Source organism: Conger conger, chromosome 3, assembly GCF_963514075.1.
Source record: "Conger conger chromosome 3, fConCon1.1, whole genome shotgun sequence".
Taxonomy (NCBI): domain Eukaryota; kingdom Metazoa; phylum Chordata; class Actinopteri; order Anguilliformes; family Congridae; genus Conger; species Conger conger.
Window position 1 is genome coordinate 50,944,243 of NC_083762.1, and position 26,282 is coordinate 50,970,524.

The following is a 26,282-nucleotide window of genomic DNA, read 5'->3' on the forward strand; positions in this document are numbered from 1 at the left end:
AAAAATTTGAGGAAAGATGGTTTTGATGTTTTATTTTTGTGATGTGCGCACACATTGACGCTGCGTGGATAAGACTATCAGTTAATAAACTGAAGCCTGCAGAGGCTGCTATTTTTGTTTACATGGAAAGTCCGCCCACCACAGTTGGGTGCGCCACAATGAGAGAGGTGGGGATCGGGTAAGACTGGTTAAGTATATTAAGGGAGGAGGGGGAATTATAGGTCTCCCTCTCCTCTCTTTGTTATGGTTTTGCCGTGATGAATATGTCACATTTCACTCTCACTAATGCTGGTATTATTGTTATAATCAATGTTAGAGATGGTGGTTACTCTTTTATTATCATCATTATTATTATTATTATTATTATTATTGAATCCCCCCCATACTTCATGTTAAATGAAACTACCACCGTTTCTACCAGCTTTTGGTCATTTTGAGTTGCACTAAATGTTTTTAAATTATACAGTTACATTTGGTTTGCGGGTTATATATTTCTGTAGTTAGGGAGCTACAAGCTAAATTGTGCACATTGCAGTCTAACCGAATGTGTCTTAGACAGAGAAAGTTTAGTTACCTGCAGAAGTCTTTCTTCTACGCCTTTCAGTTGGGGAAAGGTGGAGAGGGGTTGGGGGTATGTTCTTGCGGGGTTGTTTGTGTTTTTGCAGTCTTTTTGTTTCTTCTTAAATCTCTATGGATGTCAGTACACATGCTTAGTGCTTTTCCTTTATCTTCTTCCAACTTATATTATGGCTAGTATTAATGAAACAAAGGGTGAAAGTCTGGTGCAATTTACCACATGGAACTGTAAGGGTCTGAATGGGGCAGTGAAGCGTGAAAATATATTTGCTCATCTTAGGAGGTTGGGGACAGACATTGCCTTCCTGCAGGAGACACATTTGAAAAATCAGAATCACACTCTCCTGCGCAAAAAAAACTGGGTTGGCCAGGTATTTCACTCCCATTTTAATTCCAAATCCAGAGGTACTGCTATAATTATTAGTAAGAATGTTCCCTTTATCCATCCATCCATCCATCCATCCATCATCACCCGCTTATCCGGAGTCGGGTCGCGGGGGCAGTAGGCAAAGCCGGGTATTCCAGGCGTCCCTCTCCCCAGCAACACATTCTAGCTCCTCCTGGGGGATCCCGAGGCGTTCCCTGGCCAGGAGAGATATATAATCTCTCCAGCGGGCTCTGGGTCTCCCTCGGGGTCTCCGCCCAGTTGGACGAGCCCCGAAAACCTCCAAAGGGAGGTGCCCGGGAGGCATCCTGATCAGATGCCCGAACCACCTCAATTGGCTCCTTCCTGGCTCTACTCCGAGCTCCCTCCGGATGTCCGAGCTCCTCACCCTATCTCTAAGGCTGAGCCCGGCCACCCTACGGAGGAAGCTCATTTCGGCCGCTTGTATACGCGATCTCGTTCTTTCGGTCACTACCCAAAGCTCGTGACCATAGGTGAGGGTTGGGACGTAGATCGACCAGTAAATCGAGAGCTTCGCCTTCCGGCTCAGCTCCCTCTTCACCACAACGGTCCGGTGCAACGCCCGCATTACTGCTGACGCTGCACCAATCCGCCTGTCGATCTCACGCTCCCTTCTACCCTCACTCGTGAACAAGACCCCGAGATACTTGAACTCCTTCACTTGGGGCAAAGACTCGTTCCCAACCGTTTTCCGGCAGAGAACCATGGCCTCGGACTTGGAGGTGCTGACTCTCATCCCGGCCGCTTCACACTCGGCTGCAAACCGCTCCAGTGCGTGCTGAAGGTCACGGTCCGATGAAGCCAGCAGAACCACATCATCCGCAAAAAGCAGAGATGCGATTCTGAGGTCACCAAACCGGACACACTCCTCACCTCGGCTGCGCCTTGAGATCCTGTCCATGAATACCACAAACAGGACCGGTGACAAGGGGCAACCTTGGCGGAAAACGTGCTTGACTTTGTGCCGAGAATGCGGACACAGCTCTCACTTTGGTTATACAGGGACCTGATGGCTCGTAACAATGGCCCCGGTACCCCATACTCCCGCAGTACACCCCACAGGGTTCCCCGGGGGACACGGTCGAAAGCCTTCTCCAAGTCCACAAAGCACATGTGGACTGAATGGGCAAACTCCCATGACCCCGCCAGCAACCCTGCCAAGGTAAAGAACTGGTCCACCGTTCCACGGCCAGGACGGAAGCCACATTGCTCCTCCTGAATCCGAGGTTCGACCGTCGGTCGGCGCCTCCTTTCCAGTACCCTAGAGTAAGCTTTCCCAGGGAGGCTGAGGAGTGTGATACCCCGGTAATTGGAGCACACCCTCCGGTCCCCCTTCTTGAAAATGGGGACCACCACCCCGGTCTGCCACTCTACAGGTACTGTCCCCGACCTCCACGCGACACTGAAGAGGCGTGTCAGCCAAGACAGCCCAACAATGTCCAGAGCCTTCAGCATCTCAGGGCGAATCTCATCTACACCCGGCGACTTGCCACTGAGGAGCTTTTTGACTACCTCAGCAACTTCCGCCAGGGATATAGGTGCAGATTCCCCCGAGTCTTCAGGCTCTGCCTCTTCCACAGAGGACGTGTTGTTCGGGTTCAGGAGCTCCTCGAAGTGCTCTTTCCACCGCCCGACAATATCCCCAGTCCGGGTCAGCAGTTCTCCTCCCCTGCTGAAAACAGCCTGAGACAAGCCCTGCTTTCCCTTTCTGAGTCGTCGGATGGTTTGCCAGAACTTCCTCGAGGCCAACCGAAAGTCCTTCTCCATAGCCTCCCCGAACTCCTCCCATACCCGGGTTTTTGCTTCAGCGACTGCCGAAGCCGCAGCCCTTCTGGCCACCCGGTACCTGTCTGCTGCTTCAGGGGACCCCCGGGCCAGCCAAGCCCGAAAGGCCTCCTTCTTCAGTATGACGGCCTCCCTCACCGCTGGTGTCCACCAGCGGGTTCTTGGGTTGCCGCCCCGACAGGCACCGATGACCTTCTGGCCACAGCTCCTGCTTGCCGCCTCTGCAATGGAGGCTTTGAACATGGCCCACTCGGACTCCATGTCCCCAGCTTCCCCCGGGATGCGTGAGAAGTTCTTCCGGAGGTGGGAGTTGAAGACCTCGCGAACAGGGGCCTCCGCCAGACGTTCCCAGTTCACCCTCACTACACGTTTGGGTTTACCGGGTCTGTCCGGCACCCTCCCCGGCCACTTGATCCAACTCACCACCAGGTGGTGATCAGTTGACAGCTCTGCTCCTCTCTTCACCCGAGTGTCCAAGACATACGGCCGCAGGTCTGATGATACGACCACAAAGTCGATCATCGATCTTTGGCCTAAGGTGCTCTGGTACCAAGTACACTTATGAGCTACTCTATGCTCGAACATGGTGTTTGTTATCGACAATCCATGACCAGCACAGAAGTCCAATAACAAAACACCGCTTGGGTTCAGATCAGGCAGGCCGTTCCTCTCAATCACCCCCCTCCAGGTTTCTCCGCCATTGCCCACGTGAGCGTTGAAGTCGCCCAGCAGAACTATGGAGTCTCCGGGTGGCACCCTTTCCAGGATGCCGCCCAGTGACTCCAAGAAGGCCGGATACTCTGAACTGCCATTTGGTGCATAAGCACAAATGACAGTCAGAGCCTTCCCCCCAGCGACACGTAGTCGCAGAGAGGCGACCCTCTCGTTCCCCGGGTGGAACTCCAACACAGTGGCGCTCAGCCGGTGGCTTGTGAGTATCCCCACACCCGCCCGGCGCCTCTCACCTTGAGCAACTCCAGAAAAGAACAGAGTCCGGCCCCTCTCCAGGAGTTTGGTTCCGGAACCAGTACTGTGCGTGGAGGTGAGCCCAACTATATCTAGTTGGTACCGCTCCGCCTCCCGCACTAGCTCCGGTTCCTTCCCCACCAGAGAGGTGACGTTCCACGTCCCCAGAACCAGTCTGCGACGCCGAGGATCAGCACGCCCGGATCCCCGCCTTTGCCTACTGCCCGTTGGGCAAAGCACCCGACTCCGATGCCGACCCCTGCAGGTGGTGAGCCCACAGGGCGGCGACCCCACGTGACCAGTTTGGGCTGTGCCCGGCCGGGCCCCATGGGATAAGGCCCGGCCACCAGATGCTCGCCGACGAGCTCCCCTCCCGGGTCTGGCTCCAGCAGGGGGCCCCGGTTTCCCTTTTCCGGGCGAGGTAACTGGGTCTTTGTGTGGCTATATCATGGGAGTCTTTGAATCGCTCTTAGTTCGGCCCCTCCCCCGGGACCAATTTGCCTTGGGAGACCCTACTGGGGGCTAACAGTGCCCCCGACAACCTAGCTCCCAGGATCACCGGGACACACAAACCCCTCCACCACGTTAAGGTGGCGATTCCTCGGAGATTCCTCCCTTTATATCATCTGATATCATCCCAGATCTACATGGCAGATATGTTATAGTCACTGGCAAGCTTTAAAAACATCCCGGTGATCTTAGTCAGTATTTATGCTCCCAATCATGAGGATGAGCAGTTTATCTCTTCTTTTTTGGCCACTCTACACCCACCAACTGATTTTAGGTGGCGATTTCAATTTTGTCCTCAACCCAAGGCTAGATAGATCATCGGACAGGACACAGGCTTTTACTAAATCAGCGAAAGTGATAAATTAATTCATGGATACGTGTAAAATAACAGATCCCTGGTGATTTATGTACCCACACCAGCGTAAATACTCATTTTTTTCACCCGTTCACCACACCTTCACAAGGATTGATTATTTTCTCATTGACTTTAAATTTCTCTCTTTAGTGAGACACTGTGATTATGAAACGATTGTGTTATCCGATCATAGCCTCCTTGTTTTTAAATTGACATTTCTTAACAAGCACATGCCCAAAACCTGGAGATTTGATAACTCGCTATTATCTAGCAAAGGTTTGGTTCAGGATATAAAATCCCAAATACAGTTCTATCTCTCGACAAATGATACACCAGATGTTTCTAAAAGCACACTCTGGGAAGCCCTAAAGGCTTATGTTCGCGGGCAGATTATTTCTCTAAAAGTATCGGTCATGCGAGTGAGAATTGAGCAGCGAAATACTTTGTCTGATAAAATTCTTAATCTTGATCGACAATACGCAGTCTCTCCCTCACCCGAACTGTACAAAGAAAGGGTCTCCCTCCAAACTGAGTTCAATCTTCTTTCTACTTCAGAGACAACTACTTTGATGACACGAGCCCGTCACAGATGCTATGAACATGCCGAAAAGGCAAGCAAAGTTCTAGCACTTCAAATCAGAGAATCAGCTGCTTCTAGATTAATCACAAAGATTCGTACTAGTTCTGGACAAATAACGATAAACCAACAAGAAATTAATGATGAATTTAAATCGTTTTTATATTCTACAGATTCGGCCGGCGATCCTAAATTCATTGATGATTTTCTCAACAAATTAGATATACCTTCCATAAATCGGGAAGATAGGGGGCAACTCGAGGAAGCGATTACCCTGGAAGAAATACAACAAGCTATACGTAATTTACAAAGCTCGAAAACTCCGGGCCCAGACGGGTACACGGCAGAATTTTACAAAGCATTTACAGAACTTATTTCTCCTTTGTTACTTCAAGTATTTAATGAATCTCTCAGAACAGGTTCCCTGCCACCAACATTTTATCAAGCTAGCATTTCTTTACTTCTTAAAAAAGAAAAAGACCGGCTCAATCCAAGTTCATACAGACCGGTGAGCCTTCTGGATGTAGATGTAAAATTGTTAGCCAAGATTCTAGCTACACGATTGGAGAAAGTGCTCCCAACAGTGATATCCTCTAACCAAACAGGTTTTATTAAAGATAGACATTTATTTTTTAGTCTTAGGCGTTTGTTGAACATTATTTATTCTTCCAGCTCAAACCCACATAGTCCTAAGGTGCTCACATCTCTCGACGCAGAAAAGGTGGGACTTTCTCTTCTCGACCCTGTCGAAATTTGGATTTGGAACAAAATTCATTTCCTGGATAAGATTACTTTATGCCTCGCCTTTGGCCTCTGTTCATACGAACGAGTTTAGATCCGAATATTTCCCTTTAAGCCGCTCCACTAGACAAGGATGTCCTCTCTCTCCGCTTCTTTTCGCTCTGGCTATTGAGCCACTCGCTATTTCTTTACATACTTCAAATAGTTACACTGGTATCAACAGGGGAGAAGGGGAACATAGGGTGTTGTTATACGTGGATGATTTATTGTTGTACATTTCCAACCCTTCATCATCCATTCCTAGTATCCTATCTATCTTAGAAGGTTTTGGCAAGGTTTCAGGGTACAAGCTTTCCAAAAGTGTTTTATTTCCCATCAATGCTAGTGCCCAGCGACAAGCATTTAGCTCCTTCCCATTCTATGTAGCAAGTCAGTTTCGCTACCTAGGGGTGACTATTACCAAAACCTCCTCTAATTTATTCAAACAAAACTTTGCAGGACTTCTTGATTGTACAGAACAAGATTTTGTTAAGTGGTCGAATCTTCCTATTTCACTGGCTGGCCAAATTAATATAATTAAAATGAACACCCTTCCGAAATTTTTGTTCCTCTTTCAAAGCATTCCAATTTTCATCAATAACACTTTTTTCAAGAATCTGGATAAATTAACCTCCAAATTTATTTGGAATAAAAAGACCCCCCGAATAAGGAAAGATTTCCTACAAAGACCCAAGACGGAGGGCAGAATGGGACTACCCCATTTCAAACACTGTACTATTGGGCATGCAATTTACGGGCACTCTCCTTTTGGACTCAACATCAAATGCCTGCCTGGCTCCATATTGAGGGGAAATGTTGCTCCCCAACTTCCTTATCGGCTCTACTCTCCTCTTTTTTTTTTTATAATAATTTTTATCCGATTTTTTTCCCTTTTTCTCCCAATTTGGTAGCCAATTGGACCCCGTCTGATTCAATTAGAGCTAGTATTAGATACACCGCCCACACCCCGTCCCTCGGTGGCCAAGGGGAGAGCGACACGCCTTCTTCAAGCCGTCTCGCCTCCCAAGCTGTAACCGTGATTCCGAGGCGCCCGAGGTGCTTGTTTTGTGCGGTGATTTACTAACCCTGCCAAGTCCCTCCCTCTGGAGCAGCGAGCCAATTATTGCTGCTCCACGTGAGCCAGCCAAACTTGGCTTTTGGCAGGACCGAGAATCGAACCCCGGTCCCCGGTGTGCAACAGCAGAGAACTGCAACCGCGAGTCTGCTGCGTCTTAGCCTGTTGCGCCACCGCGGCTCCTTTCAAGATGTTTTTATTGAGGATATATTTCCATCATTCCAACAGCTACAAACTGAACTTGATTTGCCCCACTCGGATCATTTTAGATTTTTGCAGCTGCGAGACTTTGTCAAACACAAACACTCCGTCCTTCCCCAACATCCCAGACAGTTCACCAATGGATTCTATATTTTTGTCAAATCCGCTAACAAAAGAACGCATTTCCACTATTTATAATACACTTTCATGTCTAAATTGCACCACCTCTCTGGATTATCTGAAAACAGCCTGGATAAATGACCTAGGAGTGGCCATCACGGATTAACTTTGGTTGAAAGCTCTGACATTGATACACTCCTCCTCGGTTTGCGCGAGACATGGGCTCTTGCAGTTTAAAGTGTTACATCGATTACACTTTTCAAAGGAAAAGCGTTTGTAAAATGTATAAGAATATAAACCCTGCATGTGATAGATGTGGACAGTCACCAGCATCACTAGCCCATATGTTCTGGGACTGCCCAAGTTCAACAACATACTGGCAAAGACTTTTCCAATCTTTTTCGGACATCATAGGAAGAGTGATCGATCCTAATCCATTGATGGCAGTCTTTGGTGTTAAAGAACATGGTGTCGTGCTATCCATCTCTCAATATAATATGATGACATTTATATGCCTTCTAGCACGCAGACTGACATTATTAAACTGGAAGCAAGCTCAACCTCCAACTTGCTCTAACCTTATGAGAGATGTTATGCAACACTTGCATTTGGAAGAAATAAAATTCTCATTGAGAGGATGTGAAGACAAATTTTACCGGATCTGGCAACCCTTTATCGATCACTTTAACAAAGATTAGTCGACCCTTCCCCCAAACTAGCCTGTTTCAAATATGAAAGCACTACCGACTTACTTGACATCCACTTTCTTTTCCTCTTTCCTTTTTTTGTATTTTTTAAATTTTATTTTTTAAATTATTTTTTATTATTATTATTTATTTATTTATTTTTCTCTTCTTTTATCTCTGTTGTCTGTATTTGGGCTGAATTTGCTACAAATAAGTTACTCCTCTGTGAAACAGCCCACTTATTTGCAGGACATAGAATGCTACACTCTTGCATTTTAATGTTTATTTCTGCCCAGTCTTTGTTTTATGTCTTCTTAATACTTGAAATATTGTATGTATGTTTGTTTGTTTAACTCAGAAAAACCCCAATAAAGAGTTGTTAAAATAACATTGTGCAGTTTGACATTGAATTGTTATCAAATTGGAAAGTGACTAATCGTAACTCCATAAAATACCAGCATAACTTTCATATGTCGGTAATTATTAACCAAATTTGTCATGGTATTACGATTACCATGACTTTTGCATGTCTGTTTGTCGACATTTATAAGTAGACTACTGGCTATTTAGAGTATGTAACTTTAGGGAACAACTGTTATTGTTTTGGATGGTCTGGATGCTTAAATATGGATGTTCAGTATAACACCAAAAACACAGAATGGACAGTAGCCTACCTCTTCAAAAGGGATATGAGTGAAAACAAGAAATTAGTCAAACTGCTCTGTTGGACATCTGTATTTTAGTACTTTGCCATCGGAGTCAGCGATTCCCACAGACTCATACATTTGCATGTGCATGGCTCATAGTTTTAACATCAAGTTTATTTTTCTAAAACCCAAAATCTACAGGGAAAGTGCTGTGCACATTTTCTGCACACCATTATTAATGAGGCTCCTGGTCTATACTCGGTGGCCAGCTCCCATAGAAGTGGGTGGGGTCTGCAGTGATTTGCGTGACATCCATGGCATCACTTGTAGGGCGGGAGGGTGTGCCATGTTGTTCCCACTCACCTGGATGGAACAGCCCGTCTCATCATTCCATTAGCCCATCCTTTCGGTCCTGTGGTTCCTCCACCTCAGATCCTTCCTCAAACCCTGTGGCCTTCCTGAGGGCATTGGAACCAGAATTAATTTGGTAAGATAAAGTTTCCCCCCAGAATTCTCCAAGACACAGGTGATTCAGAACTCAGTGGTTTTGATTTGATTTGATTAGATTTTTCAGCTTGACCTACAGGTTACAGCTCAGCATGAACCATTTTCAATAATGTCTGCCTTACACAAGTCATTTATTTATTTCATGTTAAAATATTTATTCTTTATTTAGCTTCACCGTCATGAAATGGCTGATCTACGTGCTCATTGACCGTTTTTGCTGCAGTGCTTGGCTTGATCTTCATATCATGCTTGTACAGTAACTTCAATCAATCTTAGACTTCGATCAATCTTAGCTACAACTTATATTCATTACATAACTACCAACATACAGTAGTTCTATCAAACACACTGGTTTATAAAAGCAAGATATATACTGTACGCTGCCAAGATTTAACCAGGAATAAATTACATTATTATAGTTTGCTATATCTAGCTTTCATTTTGATTCAATGTTCTTGGCTTGGAGTGGCTTGCTCGCGCTATTGTACATGTAACGTTATCTTAGTAGCTAAGGATATTTATATACTGTAACAAGACATGTAAAATGTGTAATTTCCATAACTCATGAGCATTTTTTATAGTGTTTTCCTGGCCAAAAAAAAAGAATACAAGCGTAATCTTAATCAGCGAGATGAACTGTTTAAGATTTAGAAAAGTAAGAATGTAACCGTATTAGCTAATACAGTAACCAGGGCCAGGGTTCGCGTTTATCTGAGAAGCTCGCAAACTCTGTAAGCCTCTGGTGCCAAAAAGCAAATTTCCCCATTGAAGTTGATTCAAAACTACGAATGAACGAATATGAGGCCGTGATCGACTGATACACTGAAAAGAGTTGAGAGAGAGTTCCCTGCACAGATCTCTTCTCAGCCTGAGAAAGCGATGATTACATGAATCCACATTCAGTAACATAGCCTATTGTTTTGATGTTATTTTGATATTGCTAGTAATAGCCTACTGTTATTAAAAAATGTTCTTAGTTATAATATTTCTGATAATGGTGCTGATGATGATGAAGATTAATCAAATATGAAAAATAAATAGGCCAACATGAATGAATGAATAAATAAATAAAAAATAAATAATGAGAATAGCTTAATATAATTTTCTATATTTTTGGGACAATACATTATGGTGCTGGTTAAGTTGATCGTGATGGCGATGATAAACCTGTCAGTTACAAAGATAAAAACTTTATTAATAAAGTTGTATTCTCGTATAAAATCCAGTAGCTAGACTCCGTACAGAACAGTTTGTCAGAGAGTTTTCACTTTGTCAATTCTCACTGCGCGTACCTGTGGCTCATGTCATTGCTCTGCGTTTACTGATGTATGCCGTGATCCTTCAGTTCAGGTTCTCCTCTGCTGCCAAAAGCCCGATAGTCCGATTTGGCTACCTCTGTGAATTGGCTTCTCGTGCCATTAAGTAGCTCCCATAGGAATTCATGGGACTGGAAACGGGAGGCTGTCGTCAGTATATATGTATATATATCTTGATGTTGGTGTCACACCAAACCAATATCCTTCAATGCAAACTATTGCTCTGTGAATTTATCAAGCTAAATCAGTGATCCTGCTTCATGACGGTTTTTTATTCCCTGCTTAGATGCTGGTCTGGGAATGTTGTTTGATCTGTATTTCTCAGATTAATCAGGCAAAATTGCAGAATGCAGAGTAAATTGGCATACTGTATGCAGAGCGACTTGCAAACCGATCTGAGTCGGACCGTCTGCTGAATAAAGATAGTGATGTTGGCTGTGATGTAAACTACTAGGTTTGACTTTTTTCAGAACAGTGTTGTGTAATTGTAGCGGTCTACTTCAAGTTAGTCTACTGTTTATCCATTAAAAGCTTTGCTGAATTCATCATAATTCTAAGAATAATTCCTTGCATTTATGTAGCGCTTTTCTCACCAGCTGGTGACACAAAGTGCCTTACAGTGATGAGGGGCAAACTCGCCTCAACCACCAATGATGTGTAGCACCCACCTGGGCAATTTTGTGCCAGAATGCTCACCACATATCAGCTGAGGAGGAGAGGATGAGAGCATTTTTTTTGGCTGGGGTTGGCAGGTTGGGAATTTAGCCAAGACACCTGGGAACCCCTACTCTTTGCAAAGAGTGTCAAGGGATCTTTAATGACCACAGAGTCAGGGTTCATGATGGTATGGCTGCTGGCTTAAATTATTCAGCCAATGCCACATGACAAATGAATGAATAATTCATGAATTTCAAGTCACCCAATGAAATCAGAGGTGACGGTATTGCATGGGGTGGGGGACACTATTCACCATTTTGCTTGTTTTCAGCGTGATTACTGCATTTTCCTCTTTCTCCCTGCAGTATGTATGTTGACGGTGAATGTTGACTTGTCGTTGCAGTAAATGGACAGCCAAGACCATTGGAGTCCAGCCAGGTGAAGTACCTGAGGAGGGAGCTGATTGAGCTGAGGAACAAAGTCAACAGCCTGCTGGACAGCCTTGAGCCTCCGGCTGAGCCTGGATTTACTGCCAGTGAGCCTGACAGCGGTACGGATTCAACATGTCTGTCATCCACGTATACACATGTACACACACTTTACTCATGCACTCGTACTGCATACATTGTGCACATGCACATACTGTCCTTGTTCCCTCCTACAGTCGTACATACACAGTATATACACTCATGCTCACACTCGCACTATATACACTTACGAACAATGCACAAATGCATGCAAACAAAACTGGGTATCGGCGTCTCCCGCATGGACGTGTATAGTTTCCTCTGCCTTGAAGTGTAATCTAATTGGGCATTTTATCTCTTCCAGCACATGGCTGTGTACATTCCAATGTAAAGCTACTGTCCCTGTGAGGGAAAATGGCTGTGCGGGAAGCACACTGTTATAAGGGGGAACTCCCTGGCTCCAAATGTGACGCCATATTCATTGCACATGAGCTAAATTGTATTTTAATGATTGTTCCTTGCTATTGATGTCTGTTGAGGTTTTATGAGTATCAGATTTAATTCAGTAGCTTTCTGAATGCTACATCTGGTACAAATACACTCACTGAGCACTTTATTAGGGACATCAATACCACTCTTCAGTAGAGCCTCCTTTTGCCCTCAAAACATCCTCAATTCTTCGTGGCATGGATTCCACAAGCTGTTGAAAACAATCCTTTGAGATTCTGTTCCATGTTGACATGATTTCATCATTCAGTGTCTGCAAATTTAGAATTAGCTGTACATACATGCTGCGAATCTCCTGTACTACCACATTCCAAAGGTGTTCTATTGGATTCAGATCCAGTGACTGGGAAGACCACTGAAGAACATTGAATTCATTGTCATGTTCATAAAACCAGTTTGAGACTACTTGCTTTGTGACATGCTGGAAATAGCCATTAGAAGATGGGTACATTGTGACCACCCAACTATGTTTTTCCTGTCTTCAACTGTCTAGTTTTGGTGAGCTTGTGCCCACTGCAGCCTCAGCTTTCTGTTCTTGGCTGACAGAAGTGGAACCTGACATGGTCTTCTACATATGTAATGTTACCACATGCTAGGCAGCTACTTGCTTAATGGATATCCACCAAGGCTAATCTCTCGCAAACCCAGCTCACCACTGTAGTAGCTAATCCATACACGTCTCCTCTTGCCATCCTTCTATTGGATCATAGAACGTATCAATTCAGAGTATTGGTCACATGCTTTTGAGATACTTTACAAAAATAAAAGAAGCCCACTCCCAGAAGCAAATACAAGTAGACGGGCAAGGTATCGGGCTGAAATTAACACATACTCAGATTGTCAGTATATCATAGTAATAACTGGGCATGTTTGTTTTATATTTTCTAGGTGTAAATCCTGCATACTATGCCTTTAAGCTGGCGTTTAACACTTGGACATTTTTATCTGGACACATTTCTCTAAGTGGCACTGGGTCCACTGAATTCCGATGCCACTTTCCAACCGAAATAATTATTTATGCTAACAAAAAGCGAACACTGCTGGCCAAGTTACGTCACTGGTATCCGCTCCATGGTATGGGTTGCCAGGCTAGTCAGCTACTGTTAGCCAGAAAATACATCTAAGGCAACCACGTGAATTACGAACGAGAACCAACAATCACGACAGTAAAGCTATTTACAACAATATATACAATTATATGTATTGATATCAAAAGGCTTTTAATTGCCTTTGGATTTGTTGGTGTTTGTCAACATGACCAGAGTTATGCCAGTGAAGCCTTTATGAGGCTAGGAAAGAAATATGCTTACTAAAATGAACTGTTTGGAACATCATTAAGAAGTGAAAGCACTCCATAAACTCTTGCAAAGGGGCTGGTAGCAAATAGACCTTGAATCGATGATTCTCTCCATAATGAAGAAAAAACGACATGCACCTGTCTGACAGATCTGAAACATTCTTCAGGTGCGAGGCATAAATTTGGCAGTGACCACTGTCCACAGAAGACTTCACAAACTGAACTACTGAGACTATACTGCAAGATGCTGTATTTCAAATTCCAATGGGCTGGATTACAGAGCCTAAACAATGAAACGTGTCACTGTCCAAGTACTTATGGACTGCTCTATATATACATATATTTGGTTGTGAAATCTTGCATATACACACATACAGCCATAAATGCAACAGCCTGACATTTTCTGTACCCAACTTAATTAGAAAAAGAACCAACACCCTCTCCATACATTTTTGATGTAATCACACATTTTCGAAGACATCCGTGAAGGGGTCTATTGCTTGGTAAAAATATTTTGTGAGGAGTGAGCTTGTTTTATTGCAGGTGGGGCTTTCCTTCAGAAATCAATCACTTTCTCACGTTGTTAGATCTTAATTTGTTTCTTCGTGTTAACCTATATGAGAACAATCTCCATGACCCCAACCAGTCTGGCTTCAAGAGTGGCCACTCCACTGAGACCGCCCTGCTCGCGGTCACTGAGGCACTCCACTCTGCTAAAGCCAAATCCCTCTCCTCTGTCCTCATCTTCCTCGACCTGTCGGCCGCCTTCGATACAGCCAACCATGAGATTCTGCTCTCATCGCTGTCTGGGATGGGTGTCACAGGGTCTGCACTGGTTTTCCTCCTACCTCTCTGGTCGCTCCTACCAGGTGACTTGGAGGGGCTCAGTCTCTGACCCTCACCCCCTACAAACTGGAGTCCCGCAGGGCTCAGTTCTTGGTCCTCTCCTCTTCTCGCTATACACCATGTCTCTTGGTTCTGTTATCTCTTCCCATGGCTTTTCTTATCATTCTTATGCCGATGACACCCAACTCTTTATTTCCTTCCCCCCCCGATACCCAAGTCACCACACAGATCTCTGCCTGCTTGGCTGATATCTCTGCGTGGATGACTTCCCACCACCTGAAGCTCAACCTTGCCAAAACTGAGCTTCTCTACATCCCTGCTAAGTCCTCTCCGTCAATCGACCTCTCACTGACTGTTGAGGACTTTGAAGTTTCCTCCTCCCGTACGGCAAAGAATCTTGGGGTGACTCTTGATAACTGCCTCACCCTGGCTCCACAAGTATCCTCCACTGCCAGAACCTGCAGGTTCTTTCTGTATAATATACGCCGTATCCGTCATCTCCTGACGGAGAAAGCCACCCAGCTCCTAGTCCAGGCGCTCGTCATTTCCCGCCTGGATTACTGCAACTCCCTCCTAGCTGGTCTCCCAGCGTGTGCCATCAAGCCCCTCCAGCTGGTCCAGAATGCTGCAGCCCGCCTGATCACCAGTCAGCCCAGGTCGGCTCATGTCACCCCGCTTCTCATGGGCCTCCACTGGCTTCCTATTGCCACACGCATCCGATTCAAGGCCCTAGTGTTGGCATTTCAGGCTGCTAATGGGACTGCCCCACCTTACATACAATCCTTGATCACTCCCTACTCCCCAGCTAGACCACTCCGGTCTGCCAGCTCTGGTCGCCTTATGGTTCCCTCTCTACGTGCACCTGGCGGTCGAGCTGCACGTTCACACCTGTTTTCCGTTCTGGTTCCTCAGTGGTAGAATGACTTGCCTACCACTGTCAGGACAGCAGAATCCCTCCCCCTATTTCGACGCAGACTCAAAACACACCTTTTCAAACTCTACCTTAGTCCTCCCTCCTGATTTCCCCCGCCCCCCCCTTTCTGATATCCCTATCCTTGTCTAACCCCAAAAAAAAAAATATTGCACTTATGATGATGTCTATATGTTTAGGACAGCATTCCATGTGTTTTGTCCTAGTTATAGATGTGATGCTTTGACTTGTGGTAGAACCTATGCACTTGTAAATCGCTTTGGATTAAAAGCGTCTGCCAAATGACAAAAAAGTAAATATAATATAATGTTAGAATGTGGTTTGATTAACCAGAATGACCCATCATTCCCCCTTATTTGTTCCCCCCACCCTACCTGAACTCACAAGTATCATCTTTGTTGGGGATATGCCTCTATCCTATATGTACAATTGTGACGATTGAGGAAGACATTTCCGTCTTAATAATCCTCACATCTCTAACTACCATACCAAGACAGCTACAATTTGAGGAATTACAGTATCAAATACAACTTCAAGATTAATGTATAAAATACAAGGGGCTAAAGATAGGTGAAAAACGAGTGACAATGTGAAGAGATGAGTCTTCAGACTGCGGCAGGAAATTCCAGCAAGTTCCATCACTGGCAAGTTAGGGTGGGAAAGCTCCGCAGTCAGGACAAGCGAGAGCCATTCCACACGACTGGCAGGATGAGCAACTTGGCCTGTGGCAACAGAATGGAGTGGTTGAGCTGTAACATTTACATTTACATTTTAGTCATTTGGCAGACGCTTTTAATCCAAAGCGATTTACAGGTGCATAGGTTCTACCATAAGTCAGAGCATCACATCCAGAAACTAGCAAACATGTATTAAACAAACGTAAGAACAACCTAAATCGGAGTTAGCAGAGAGGAAGCGTATTTCTTGGTGTTTGGCTGCGTGTGCGCACAGGCCTAGCAGCAACCTTTACCTTTCCTATCGGCATGTTTTTAGTTTGAAAGATAGAGGGAGGAGAGGGAGACCATGTGGGTGGTTTAGCCTAGTCTATACATATGCGATAGACTGCGTACAGATTCCCAAATTATACAGCTAACAGAATGCACTCAAATTATCAAACGCAAACAGAAACGCGCATTCACTGTGATCATAGTTGAGACTAATCCTTACTTGGGACGTAGCCAGTCTTATTAGTGTTCTTCCATGCGCGTTGTCCGGGAATGGTTGTGGGCAGTCCTTGGAAAAGCAACAGTGGAGCCATAAACAGTGTTGTGGTTTGAGGATTTTTGCTGCTGCTATTCCTCTCTTGACCGTTAGAAGTCCGAAATGACCTATTTCTAAAATGTAAGAGTCAATGTAAGAATTCCAGCAAAAACACCCTCAAACCACAACACTGTTTATCCTTCCCACAGGCTATGACTATAACGCGTAATATAGCATTTAGTATACAGTTCAGTGTTCTCATGCATCTCATTAAAGAAAGCTGACAGTGACAAATGCGACAGAGCCTGCAGTCTTTTCGTAGTCTTGTTGTAAGAAAATGTTCGCTGAACAGGTGACTTGCTACACAACACTTTTTATATTCTTTGTCTTTGAAGTTTTCACTTGAGCTAACCAATTCAATTCAATTCAATTTGTATAGCGCTTTTTACAAAGGGCCTTTGTCGCAAACCACCTATATTATGTGTCTCACCCCCTGCTCCATTTTAACGTGTTCCCTTTTTGCCTTCAAACAAGTAAATTGGTAGGCGTGGTCCCTCTACAAGCAGCACCTAGAGCTAATCGTAGGACAGACGTCTTGGTTGGTTTTTGCACCCTCAACATACTGATTTCTCATACCCCATTATAACTTACTTTAAATAATTGGTTATCCCGTAAGCCTGTTGTTGTGTGTCTCAATTTCCTGTTCACAACTAAAAGGAGCCAGTCGTAACATATAAGCGATCAAATTATTTGGCAATGCAACTAGCTGGCTATGTATAACTAAAATATAGCTATGATCGTCTTACAGTTTAGCTAAACCTTAATTTGTTTCAAACGCATGATTGAATGCATGAAGAGATAAAAGGAACATGTAGCTGCCCAAATTGCACTCCAGATAAACGATCACTGAAACTTATTTACTGCCTCCTCAAGCAGCAACACTGGAGCTCCTTTAAATTAGCTCCAGGTGCTGCTTGTAGAGGGACCACACCCACCAATTTACTTGTTTGAAGGCAAAAGGGGAACACGTTAAAATGGAGCGGGGGGGGTGTGACATAATAGGTGGTTATATTTATAAGAATATAAATAGTGTTGTGCAGCAAGTCACCTGTTCAGCGAACATTTTCTTACAACAACACTATGAAAAGACTGCAGGGTCTGTCGCATTTGTCACCGTCAGCTTTCTTTAATGAGATGCATGAGAACACTGAACTGTATACTAACGCTGTATTACACATTATAATCATAGACTGTGAGAAGGATAAACAGTGTTGAGAGTAGGTGTTTGTTGCTGGAATTCCTCTCTTAACCATTAGGAGTCCGAAATTACCTATTGTACCTTTAACATTTTGAAATATTTGACATTTTAATAAGTTATTTAACGTAACACTTTAGCATATTGACAATTAAGATTGTAATGAACATTATTTACAATTAACATATTGCGCAATGTGCATTTTTATTACATTACGTTATTGGCATTTGGCAGACGCTCTTATCCAGATTGACGTAGAACAAAGTGCATACCCATAACCAGGGCTAAGTGCACTGAAAGACCCTAGAGGGAAGTACAAGTTCAATTGCTACCCGTACAACAAAGATAAGGACCAGGGCCTATTTTTTATTTTTTATTTTTTTTTAATCAACAAATAAACAAACAACAAAGCAAAAGTGACCAAACTTAACTATCCAAATACTGCTTACCTAGCCAACTGAAAATACCGAAACACTACCTAAATCACAAAGACAACAATTAAGGTTCACAGGGAGGTAGGGAGGGATGGGGAGGGGTGCTGCTTGAAGAGGTGCGTCTTCAGTTTGCGCTTGAGGGTGGGGAGAGATTCTACAGTTCTGACCCCAACGGGGAGTTCGTTCCACCACCGTGGAGCCAGAACAGACAGTAGTCGTGAGCGTGAAGTGGAGGTTCGGAGAGGGGGAGGTGCCAAGCGGCCTGTGGAGGCTGAACGAAGAGGTCTGGCAGGGGTGTAGGGTCTGATGATTTTTTGTAGGTAAGCTGGGAAGATCCCTTAACTGCTTGGAAGGCTAGCACCAATGTTTTGAATTTGATGCGAGCAATGACAAGCAGCCAGTAGAGGGAAGTAAGCAGGGGGGTGACGTGTGAGTATTTGAGAAGGTTGAAGACCAGACGAGCTGCTGCATTCTGGATAAGTTGGAGGGGTCTGATGGTGGACGCTGGGAGGCCAGCCAAGAGGGAATTGCAGTAGTCCAGGCGGGACAGAACCATCGCTTGGACCAGGAGCTGGGTTGAGTAGGGGGTGAGAAAGGGGCGGATTCTCCGTATGTTGTATAGGAAGAACCTGCATGACCGGGTCACCGCCGCAATGTTCTCGGAAAGGGACAGTCTGCTGTCCATCACCACGCCGAGGTTCCTTGCACTGGGTGATGGCGTGAGTGTGGTATCCCCGAGGGAAATGGAGAGATCCAGGTGGGGAGAGGTATTAGCAGGGATGAATATCATTTCAGTCTTGCCTGGGTTGAGCTTTAGATAGTGGTTGTCCATCCAGCTCTGGATGTCACTCAGGCAAGCAGAGATACGGGCAGAAACCTGTGTATCAGATGGTGGGAACGAGATGAAGAGTTGGGTATCATCCGCATAGCAGTGGTAGGATAGCCCATGTGCAGTGATCACAGGGCCAAGGGAACGAGTGTAAAGAGAAAAAAGAAGCGGGCCTAGGACTGAGCCCTGGGGAACTCCTGTGGCAAGGGGCCGAGGTGTCGATACCGTACCAGCCCAGGCAACCTGGAAGGAGCGACCAAAGAGGTAGGACTCAACCCAGTCCAGGGCTGTGCCACAGATGCCCATTGCTGACAAGGCGGACAGGAGGATGGAGTGATCCACAGTGTCGAAGGCAGCAGAGAGATCTAGAAGAATGAGGACAGAGGAGAGGGAGGCTGCTCGTGCGGCATGGAGTGACTCACTGACGGAGAGGAGCGCGGTCTCTTTCGAGTGGCCCGATCTGAAGCCAGACTGATGGGGGTCTAGCAGGTTGTTGTTAGAAAAGAAAGAAGAAAGTTGAGTAGAAGCAGCTCGTTCTATAGTTTTAGAAAGGAAAGGAAGAAGAGATACCGGTGGTAGTTCAGGATGATGGAGGGATCCAGGGTAGGCTTTTTTAGCAATGGAGTGATGTGGGCCCTCTTGAAGGATGCTGGAAAACAGCCGGAAGGCAGGGAGGAGTTGACACGGGAGGTGACAAATGGGAGAATGTCTGGTGTGATAGTCTGGAGAAGAGAAGAGGGGATAGGGTCAAGGGCACAGGTTGTAGGGCGGTGGGAGAGCAGGACTTGAGAAACATCAGGGTCTGTAAGGGGGGAGAAAGTGGAAAAGGAAGGGATGGGCCTAGAGGGGGGGAAGGGCACAGTAAGGGGGGTGGTGTTTGTAAAGGATCTGCGGTTGACTGTGACCTTCTCATCGAAAAAGTCAGCAAAGTCATCAGCAGCGAAGGAGGACTGAGGTGGAGGAGGCAGTGCATTGAGGAGAGAGGAGAAAATGGAGAACAGTTTCCGGGGGTTGGAAGCAGAGTTCTGAATTTGTGTTTGATAGTATTTTGCTTTGGCGGCAGTGACAGCAGAAGAGAATGCCGCCAGGAGAGACTGGTAAATTGTGAGGTCTGAAGGGTCTCTGGATTTTCCCCATTTCCTCTCCGCTGTGCGGAGGCTGGTCCTGGAGGTACGGAGGGTGTCATATCCAAGGACTGGGAGTGGAAGTGCGAGGTGGCTTTGAGACAGGGGGACAGAGAGAGTCAAAGGCGGAGGAGAGAGATGAAAGGAGGGAGGCAGAAGCAGAGTCAGTGGGGAGTTTGAAGAAGGATTCGAGAGGGGGGAGTGAGGCGGTGACAGTGCTGGCAAAGGAAGAGGGTGAGAGGGAGTGGAGGTTACGGCGGGCTGAGGAAGTGTGGGTGGGAGGAGGGGGAGGGGGATGGGGAGGAAGTGGTGGTGATCAGATGTATGCAGAGGGGTAACCGTGAAATCGGAGCATGAGCAGTTCCTCACAAAGACAAGGTCTAGGACATTGCCCGCCTTGTGGGTTGGAGGAGAGTGTTGCAGGGAGAGGCCGAAGGAGTGGATTAGCGGTAGGAAGGCAGCAGCCTGGGAGGCTTCTTGGTGGATGTTGAAGTCTCCAAGGAGAATCAGTGGGGTGCCATCCTCAGGGAAGGAGCTGAGAAGGGTGTCTAGCTCATCAAGGAAGTTTCCCAGGGGCCCTGGAGGACGGTAGATAACTGCAATGAAAAGGTTAGTAGGGTAGGATACTGCAACAGAATGGAATTCAAAAGTGGATATGGACAGGTCAGAGAGGGGGAGAGGAGAGAATTTCCATGAGGGGGCAATTAAAAGACCAGTACTACTGCCACGGCCGGAAGGCCGGGGAGTGTGCGTGAAGGAGACGGAGGATGAGAGGGCAGCGGGAGTGGCGGTGTTGTCAGGTGTGATCCAGGTCTCCGTGAGGGCAAGGAATTGTAGGGACTGGAGGGAGGCATATGCAGGGCTGAAGTCAGCCTTTCGAGTGGCAGACTGGCAGTTCCATAATCCCCCTGTGACAGCAAAGTCCTCACAGGGGGTCAGCGGGGGGTAGCTGAGGTTCGAGGGGTTCCGACACCGTGGAGGCCCACATCGCAGGGGGGGTCTTCGAGGGAGAGAGCAGACTGGGATGGGGTGAAACATAACATCACAAACTGGGACGGCTGACACGCCTATTTAAATCGCCTACAATTGCTCACAAGCAATATCAAATCAAAGCTAATCTACTGATAAATTCCACAGCTATTTAAGCTATTTAAGACAAACGTTCAATCACTCTAAAGGTATGCAACGAGTAGAAGTGATTAACGGCAATAGACAAACAAAGTGGCTCAAGCCCTAATTCTTGCTGTTCAAATTAGCAATTTAAAATCAAACGTTACCGTGTCTAGAGGAAAATCCGCAGCGATACTAGAACACCTGGTTGGAATGATGCACTTACTGACTAAGGACAACTTTCGCGAGTCTAATATACGCTAGCGTCGCTCTGACATGCCTATTTAAATCGCCTACAATTGCTCACAAGCAATATCAAATCAAAGCTAATCTACTGATAAATTACACAGCTATTTAAGCTATTTAAGACAAACGTTCAATCACTCTACAGGTATGCAACTAGTAGAAGTGATTAACGGCAATAGACAAACAAACTGGCTCAAGCCCTAACCCTTGCTGTTCAAATTAGCAATTTAAAATCAAACGTTACCGCGTCGAGAGGAAAATCCGCAGCGATACTAGAACACCTGGTTGGAATGATGCACTTACTGACTAAGGACAACTTTTGCGAGTCTAATATACGCTAGCGTCGCTCTGACACGCCTATTTAAATCGCCTACAATTGCTCACATGCAATATCAAATCAAAGCTAATCTACACCTGGTTGGAATGATGCACTTACTGGTACAATAGGTAATTTTGGACTATCGGTCAAGAGAGGAATAGCAGCAAGAAACACTGCCTTATTCAGTGATTGGAAGGGATTTACAATAGCCTTGTAACAATGTTTTAACCCAAAAGTCTTACTTATTGTACAATTAAGACTAAGTATAGAACATTTGACTATTTAAGATGTGACGATCACACTGTTAATATTAAATACAAACTAAATCTAAGAGGCATCATTTATACAGTACAAAAACATAAATATTCAATCAGATACAGTGTGTTTGGGACAAAGAGCCATCATTTATGTAATTGCCTCTGTCCTGCACAGTTTGAGATCACAAGTTGTTAAAGTTCATATTGTCAGATTTTAATAAAAGGCATTTTTATACATTTTGCTTCACCATGTAGAAATTACAGCAGTGTTTGTACATAGTCCCTCCATTTCAGGGCATCCTAATGTCTGGGACACAGCTATGTTATGTAAATGAAAGTATTCATGTTTACCATTTTGTTCCATGTCCTTTGCTTGCAATGACTGCTTGAAGTCTCATGGACATCACCACTTGCTGGGTGTCTTCTCTGGTGATGCTCTGCCATCTTTTGCTCATGCTTGTTTTGGTGGCTAGTTTTCTCTTTTGCCTATGAGAAAGGCATGAACAATTGGATTCAGATTGGGTGATTGACTTGGCCACTCAAGAATTGAAGAATTGGTGTTGAATTAACTGGCAATTAGTTTTGAGGCATTCGCTTGAACTTGAGCAGATAGGATGGGTCTATAAACTAATACTAATTTTGTTACTACTATCAGCAGTTATATCATTGCTAAAGATAAGTGTCCCAGTACCTTCGGAAGCCGTCCTGGCCATAACCCCCCCACCACTGTGTTTCACAGATGAGGCCATATGTTCTTACTATCACTCTGATACAAGTTAATCTTTGTCTCATCTGTCTGCAAGACTTTTTTCCAGAACTGTGGTTGCTCTTTTGTACTTCCTTACTTTCCTGCCAGTAAAAGTGAGTATAGGCCTGTCGCCATTTTTGTGGAAAGGCACTTCAACGTGATCTCAAGTAGTACCATTAAAGACAGGTCGACATTTCTGTATTATAAATCCTTTTTTTGATTGGTCTGATGTAGTATTCTTTTTTTTTTTTTTGATTGTAGTCTAATATTTTGAGGTACTGGATTTTCATGAGCTGTTAGCCATAATCATCAAGATTAAAACAAACAAAATAGGCTTTAACTATTTAACTTCATGTGTAATGAATCTAGAATATATGAAAGTATCACTTTTTGAATTAAATTACAGAAAAAACTTGTCCACGATATTCACATTTTTTGAGATGCATCTGTAAAAAACCAGCACTTAGATTGGCCCTCAAGGACCGGAGTTGTGCACCCCTGCCCTTCTTAACTGTGGTGCCATATGAATACTCCAATGGCTTTACTGGTTTTGCATGGAGTTCTATGGGCGCTGTATAATAAACGTGTGGGTAGGAGTGCCTGCATGCGCATGTCTCTACCTAATGGTTGAAAGACTGTGCATAGACTGGGCCACCTACACCACAAAATAATTATTGAGACTTCATTTTCTAAGCTCTCTCTGCTTTGTAGGGACTCCCCTGCTTCGTAGCGACTCAAAATGTGTTTAACTGCATTTGTATGCTGTTGCTTATACATTATATACAACACATCTCTATGCCTGTGATAAGTTGATGCTATTTATTACGATGGAATAAATGTCCTTGTTTATTGAAATATCCAAAGCAATTTCCATTATTTATGTTTACTAAATGGCCTGTGGTTGGGTTACCTTCAGAGATTAATTGTTTTAGCATACATCATTTTGTTGGAGATGCTTGCTATGGCACTGCAGGTCATCTAAACTGAATGTCCTCTTGTCATTGTTGCTATAATTGTGCAGACTGTAATAATTTGGTGAAATTAGATTATCTTGGGCCTATCGTCCCATGTTCTCAAATATTAAATATTTGGCAACAAATTTAATAAAATATAACGTGTGTATAACGTGTGCTTGTTTGATGACCTCTCAGATGCAGTGGACGGGCGGGATCGCAAAGCTGTGGCTCCTGACTCCGCGGCAAAGCCGCCGGTTCCAGTCAGTGCTGCCAGTATGTCGGCTTTTGACCCCCTGAAGAACCAGGATGAAGTCAACAAAAATGTAATCTCCGCCTTCGGGCTCACTGAGGACCAGGTCTCAGGTGGGGCATCACTTTCTGACCTCACTCTTTTAGACACCGAACAACAGGTTCACTGACACTGATACCTCCATGCACTATGGAAATTCTGACAGGCTGGCGGAACCAACGCAATATACACTTGGTGACCACTTTATTAGGTAGACCTGTACTCCAGCTGGTTAATGCAAATATTTAATCAGCCAATCATGTGGCAGCAACTAAATAGATAAAAGCATGCAGACGTAGTCAAGAGGTTCAGATGTCTTTCAGACCAAATGTGGAATGGGGGAATAAATGTGATCTCAGTGACTTTGACCGTGGAATGATTGTTGGTGCCAGACAGGGAGTTTCTCGCACAACAGTCCAGACCAGACCAGATTATGTGGTACCTAAACTTGAGGGGTCATGGTTTAAATGCAGAGCAATGACGTGAGCCACGGGGGTGTGCTCTGAGAATTGAGGAACTGGAAAATTGAAGCCGTCTGAAGAATTGTGACATTGCATATAGCAGGAGGATAGCTACAGTGTTTTATGGGAGAAAACAAGTGACTCACTGTGACAATGACATTTTTAATGTGGCTTCTACGTTTCTGCAAGTTAAATAAATAAATAAGACCATGGATAAGTCAGAACAGATGTTTCACAAATACATACAGGGTAAGTCTAGCAGAAATATTTTCTTCTCCTTGAGCAATACCAGACGAGGGAAAGCAAGAACATACTGCAAATGTGCTGGACTGTGACCAGCTGAAGTTTTGCTATCACCGTAGCCCTGCCCCTGATGATTACAGTAATTTTACTGTGCTCTGAAACTGTATATGCAGAACAGTGTTTGTGTCGATTTACCCTTCTCCCCTCCCCTTGTCCCAGGAATGGCTGTTCTTGTAAACTAGAAGTGTAGTCCAGGAGATTTTTTTCTTGCTCAGCACTAAATTTCTGAAAGTACCCGATTTTATTAACACGCCTCACCTGGTTTCTTGGTTCGGCATAGATTGTTTATTTTAACTGGGCAGCTGGTTGCCATGGCTTTTGGTTGCTGTGGATTTCAACTGCCATGGGACTCAGATGCGATGATAGCATGGGCCAGGGCAGAGGGCCAGTGTGGGTTTTTAGTGGTTCGTGTAATATCTTTGGGGTTCTGCCAAGCGTCTGGACAACAGCTCTTTCCTATCCCACTCCCCTCCCCCTAGGCCCTCCCAGTGGCCCGGCTGAAGAACGTTCCGGCACCCCGGACAGCATCGCCTCGTCCTCCTCTGCTGCCCACCAACCTGGTGTGCCCCCCCAGCCCCAGGCCCCCTACACTGCCCCCCCAGCCCAGCAGCAGCCCCCTGCAGCCATGGACGGTCAGTACACTGCCCTCTTTCCTACAACTCTCTGTATATACTCTCAAGCTACACCCCCTCACGCACTCTTCTCTTTCTCACACACACACACACACACACACACACACACGCGTGCACACACACTCCTCTTTCACACGGTCCTGTCACACACACATCCCTCTCTTATACCCTCCTATTCCTCACACAGTCCAATCACACACACACACTCCTCTCTCACACAGACATGGTCTTATTTACACTTATTCCTCTCTGTAACACATTCATACACACACTGCAAGTGTGCTGGACTGTGACCAGCTGAAGTTTTGCCATCACCGTGGCCCTGCCCCTGCCCCTGCCCCTGCCCCTGCCCCTGCCCCTGCCTCTGCCCCTGCCCCTGCCCCATCACACATGCAGTGCTCTTTCTGCTCATTACTTTGCCTCTACCATGTGTCTGTCATCATTTACATCGATATGTAAATGCAAATAGTAAATAAAAAAATATGGTAAATATTGTTAGTAAATTCTGAATTTACTGAGGAATGAGAAAATTACCTTTATCTCAGTGAAGAAGCAGATCAACCGTTCTTAGTAAAAAGCAGGAAAGTTTATTACAATCAGGAAAATGTACCAAAGAGCAATGGTGTTTTGGGGTGTTTATAGTGTTACATTTGCATATATTCAAATATATCTACAAATCAAGTGTAACCTCTGATTGGTGGTAAGGAATTGCTCCTATCCCGAGCACTTCGGATTGGGCCATTCAAATCCTTAATGGTAGTGGGGCCTTGCCCCCTGGAGCCCAGTGGAAAATCCCCAGAGGGGGACCCCTGAAACTGGTAGCGGTCATTATCATATGTGAAGTGGTCCATTACACAAATTCGTATGTCTCCCAACAATATGGTTGGCAGTTATATTGCGCCTTTAT

At 45.1% G+C, this 26,282-nt stretch overlaps 1 protein-coding gene across 1 annotated transcript in view; it reads left to right on the forward strand.

Annotated features, from left to right (window-relative positions):
- Positions 1-26,282, forward strand: part of tfg (trafficking from ER to golgi regulator) — a 79,715-nt gene that overhangs the window by 36,359 nt on the left and 17,074 nt on the right. The window contains exons 4-6 of the mRNA XM_061234355.1: positions 11,568-11,714; positions 23,886-24,053; positions 25,223-25,375. Of these exons, the coding sequence (XP_061090339.1) occupies positions 11,568-11,714; positions 23,886-24,053; positions 25,223-25,375 (468 nt within the window). The remainder of the gene's footprint in view (positions 1-11,567; positions 11,715-23,885; positions 24,054-25,222; positions 25,376-26,282) is intronic.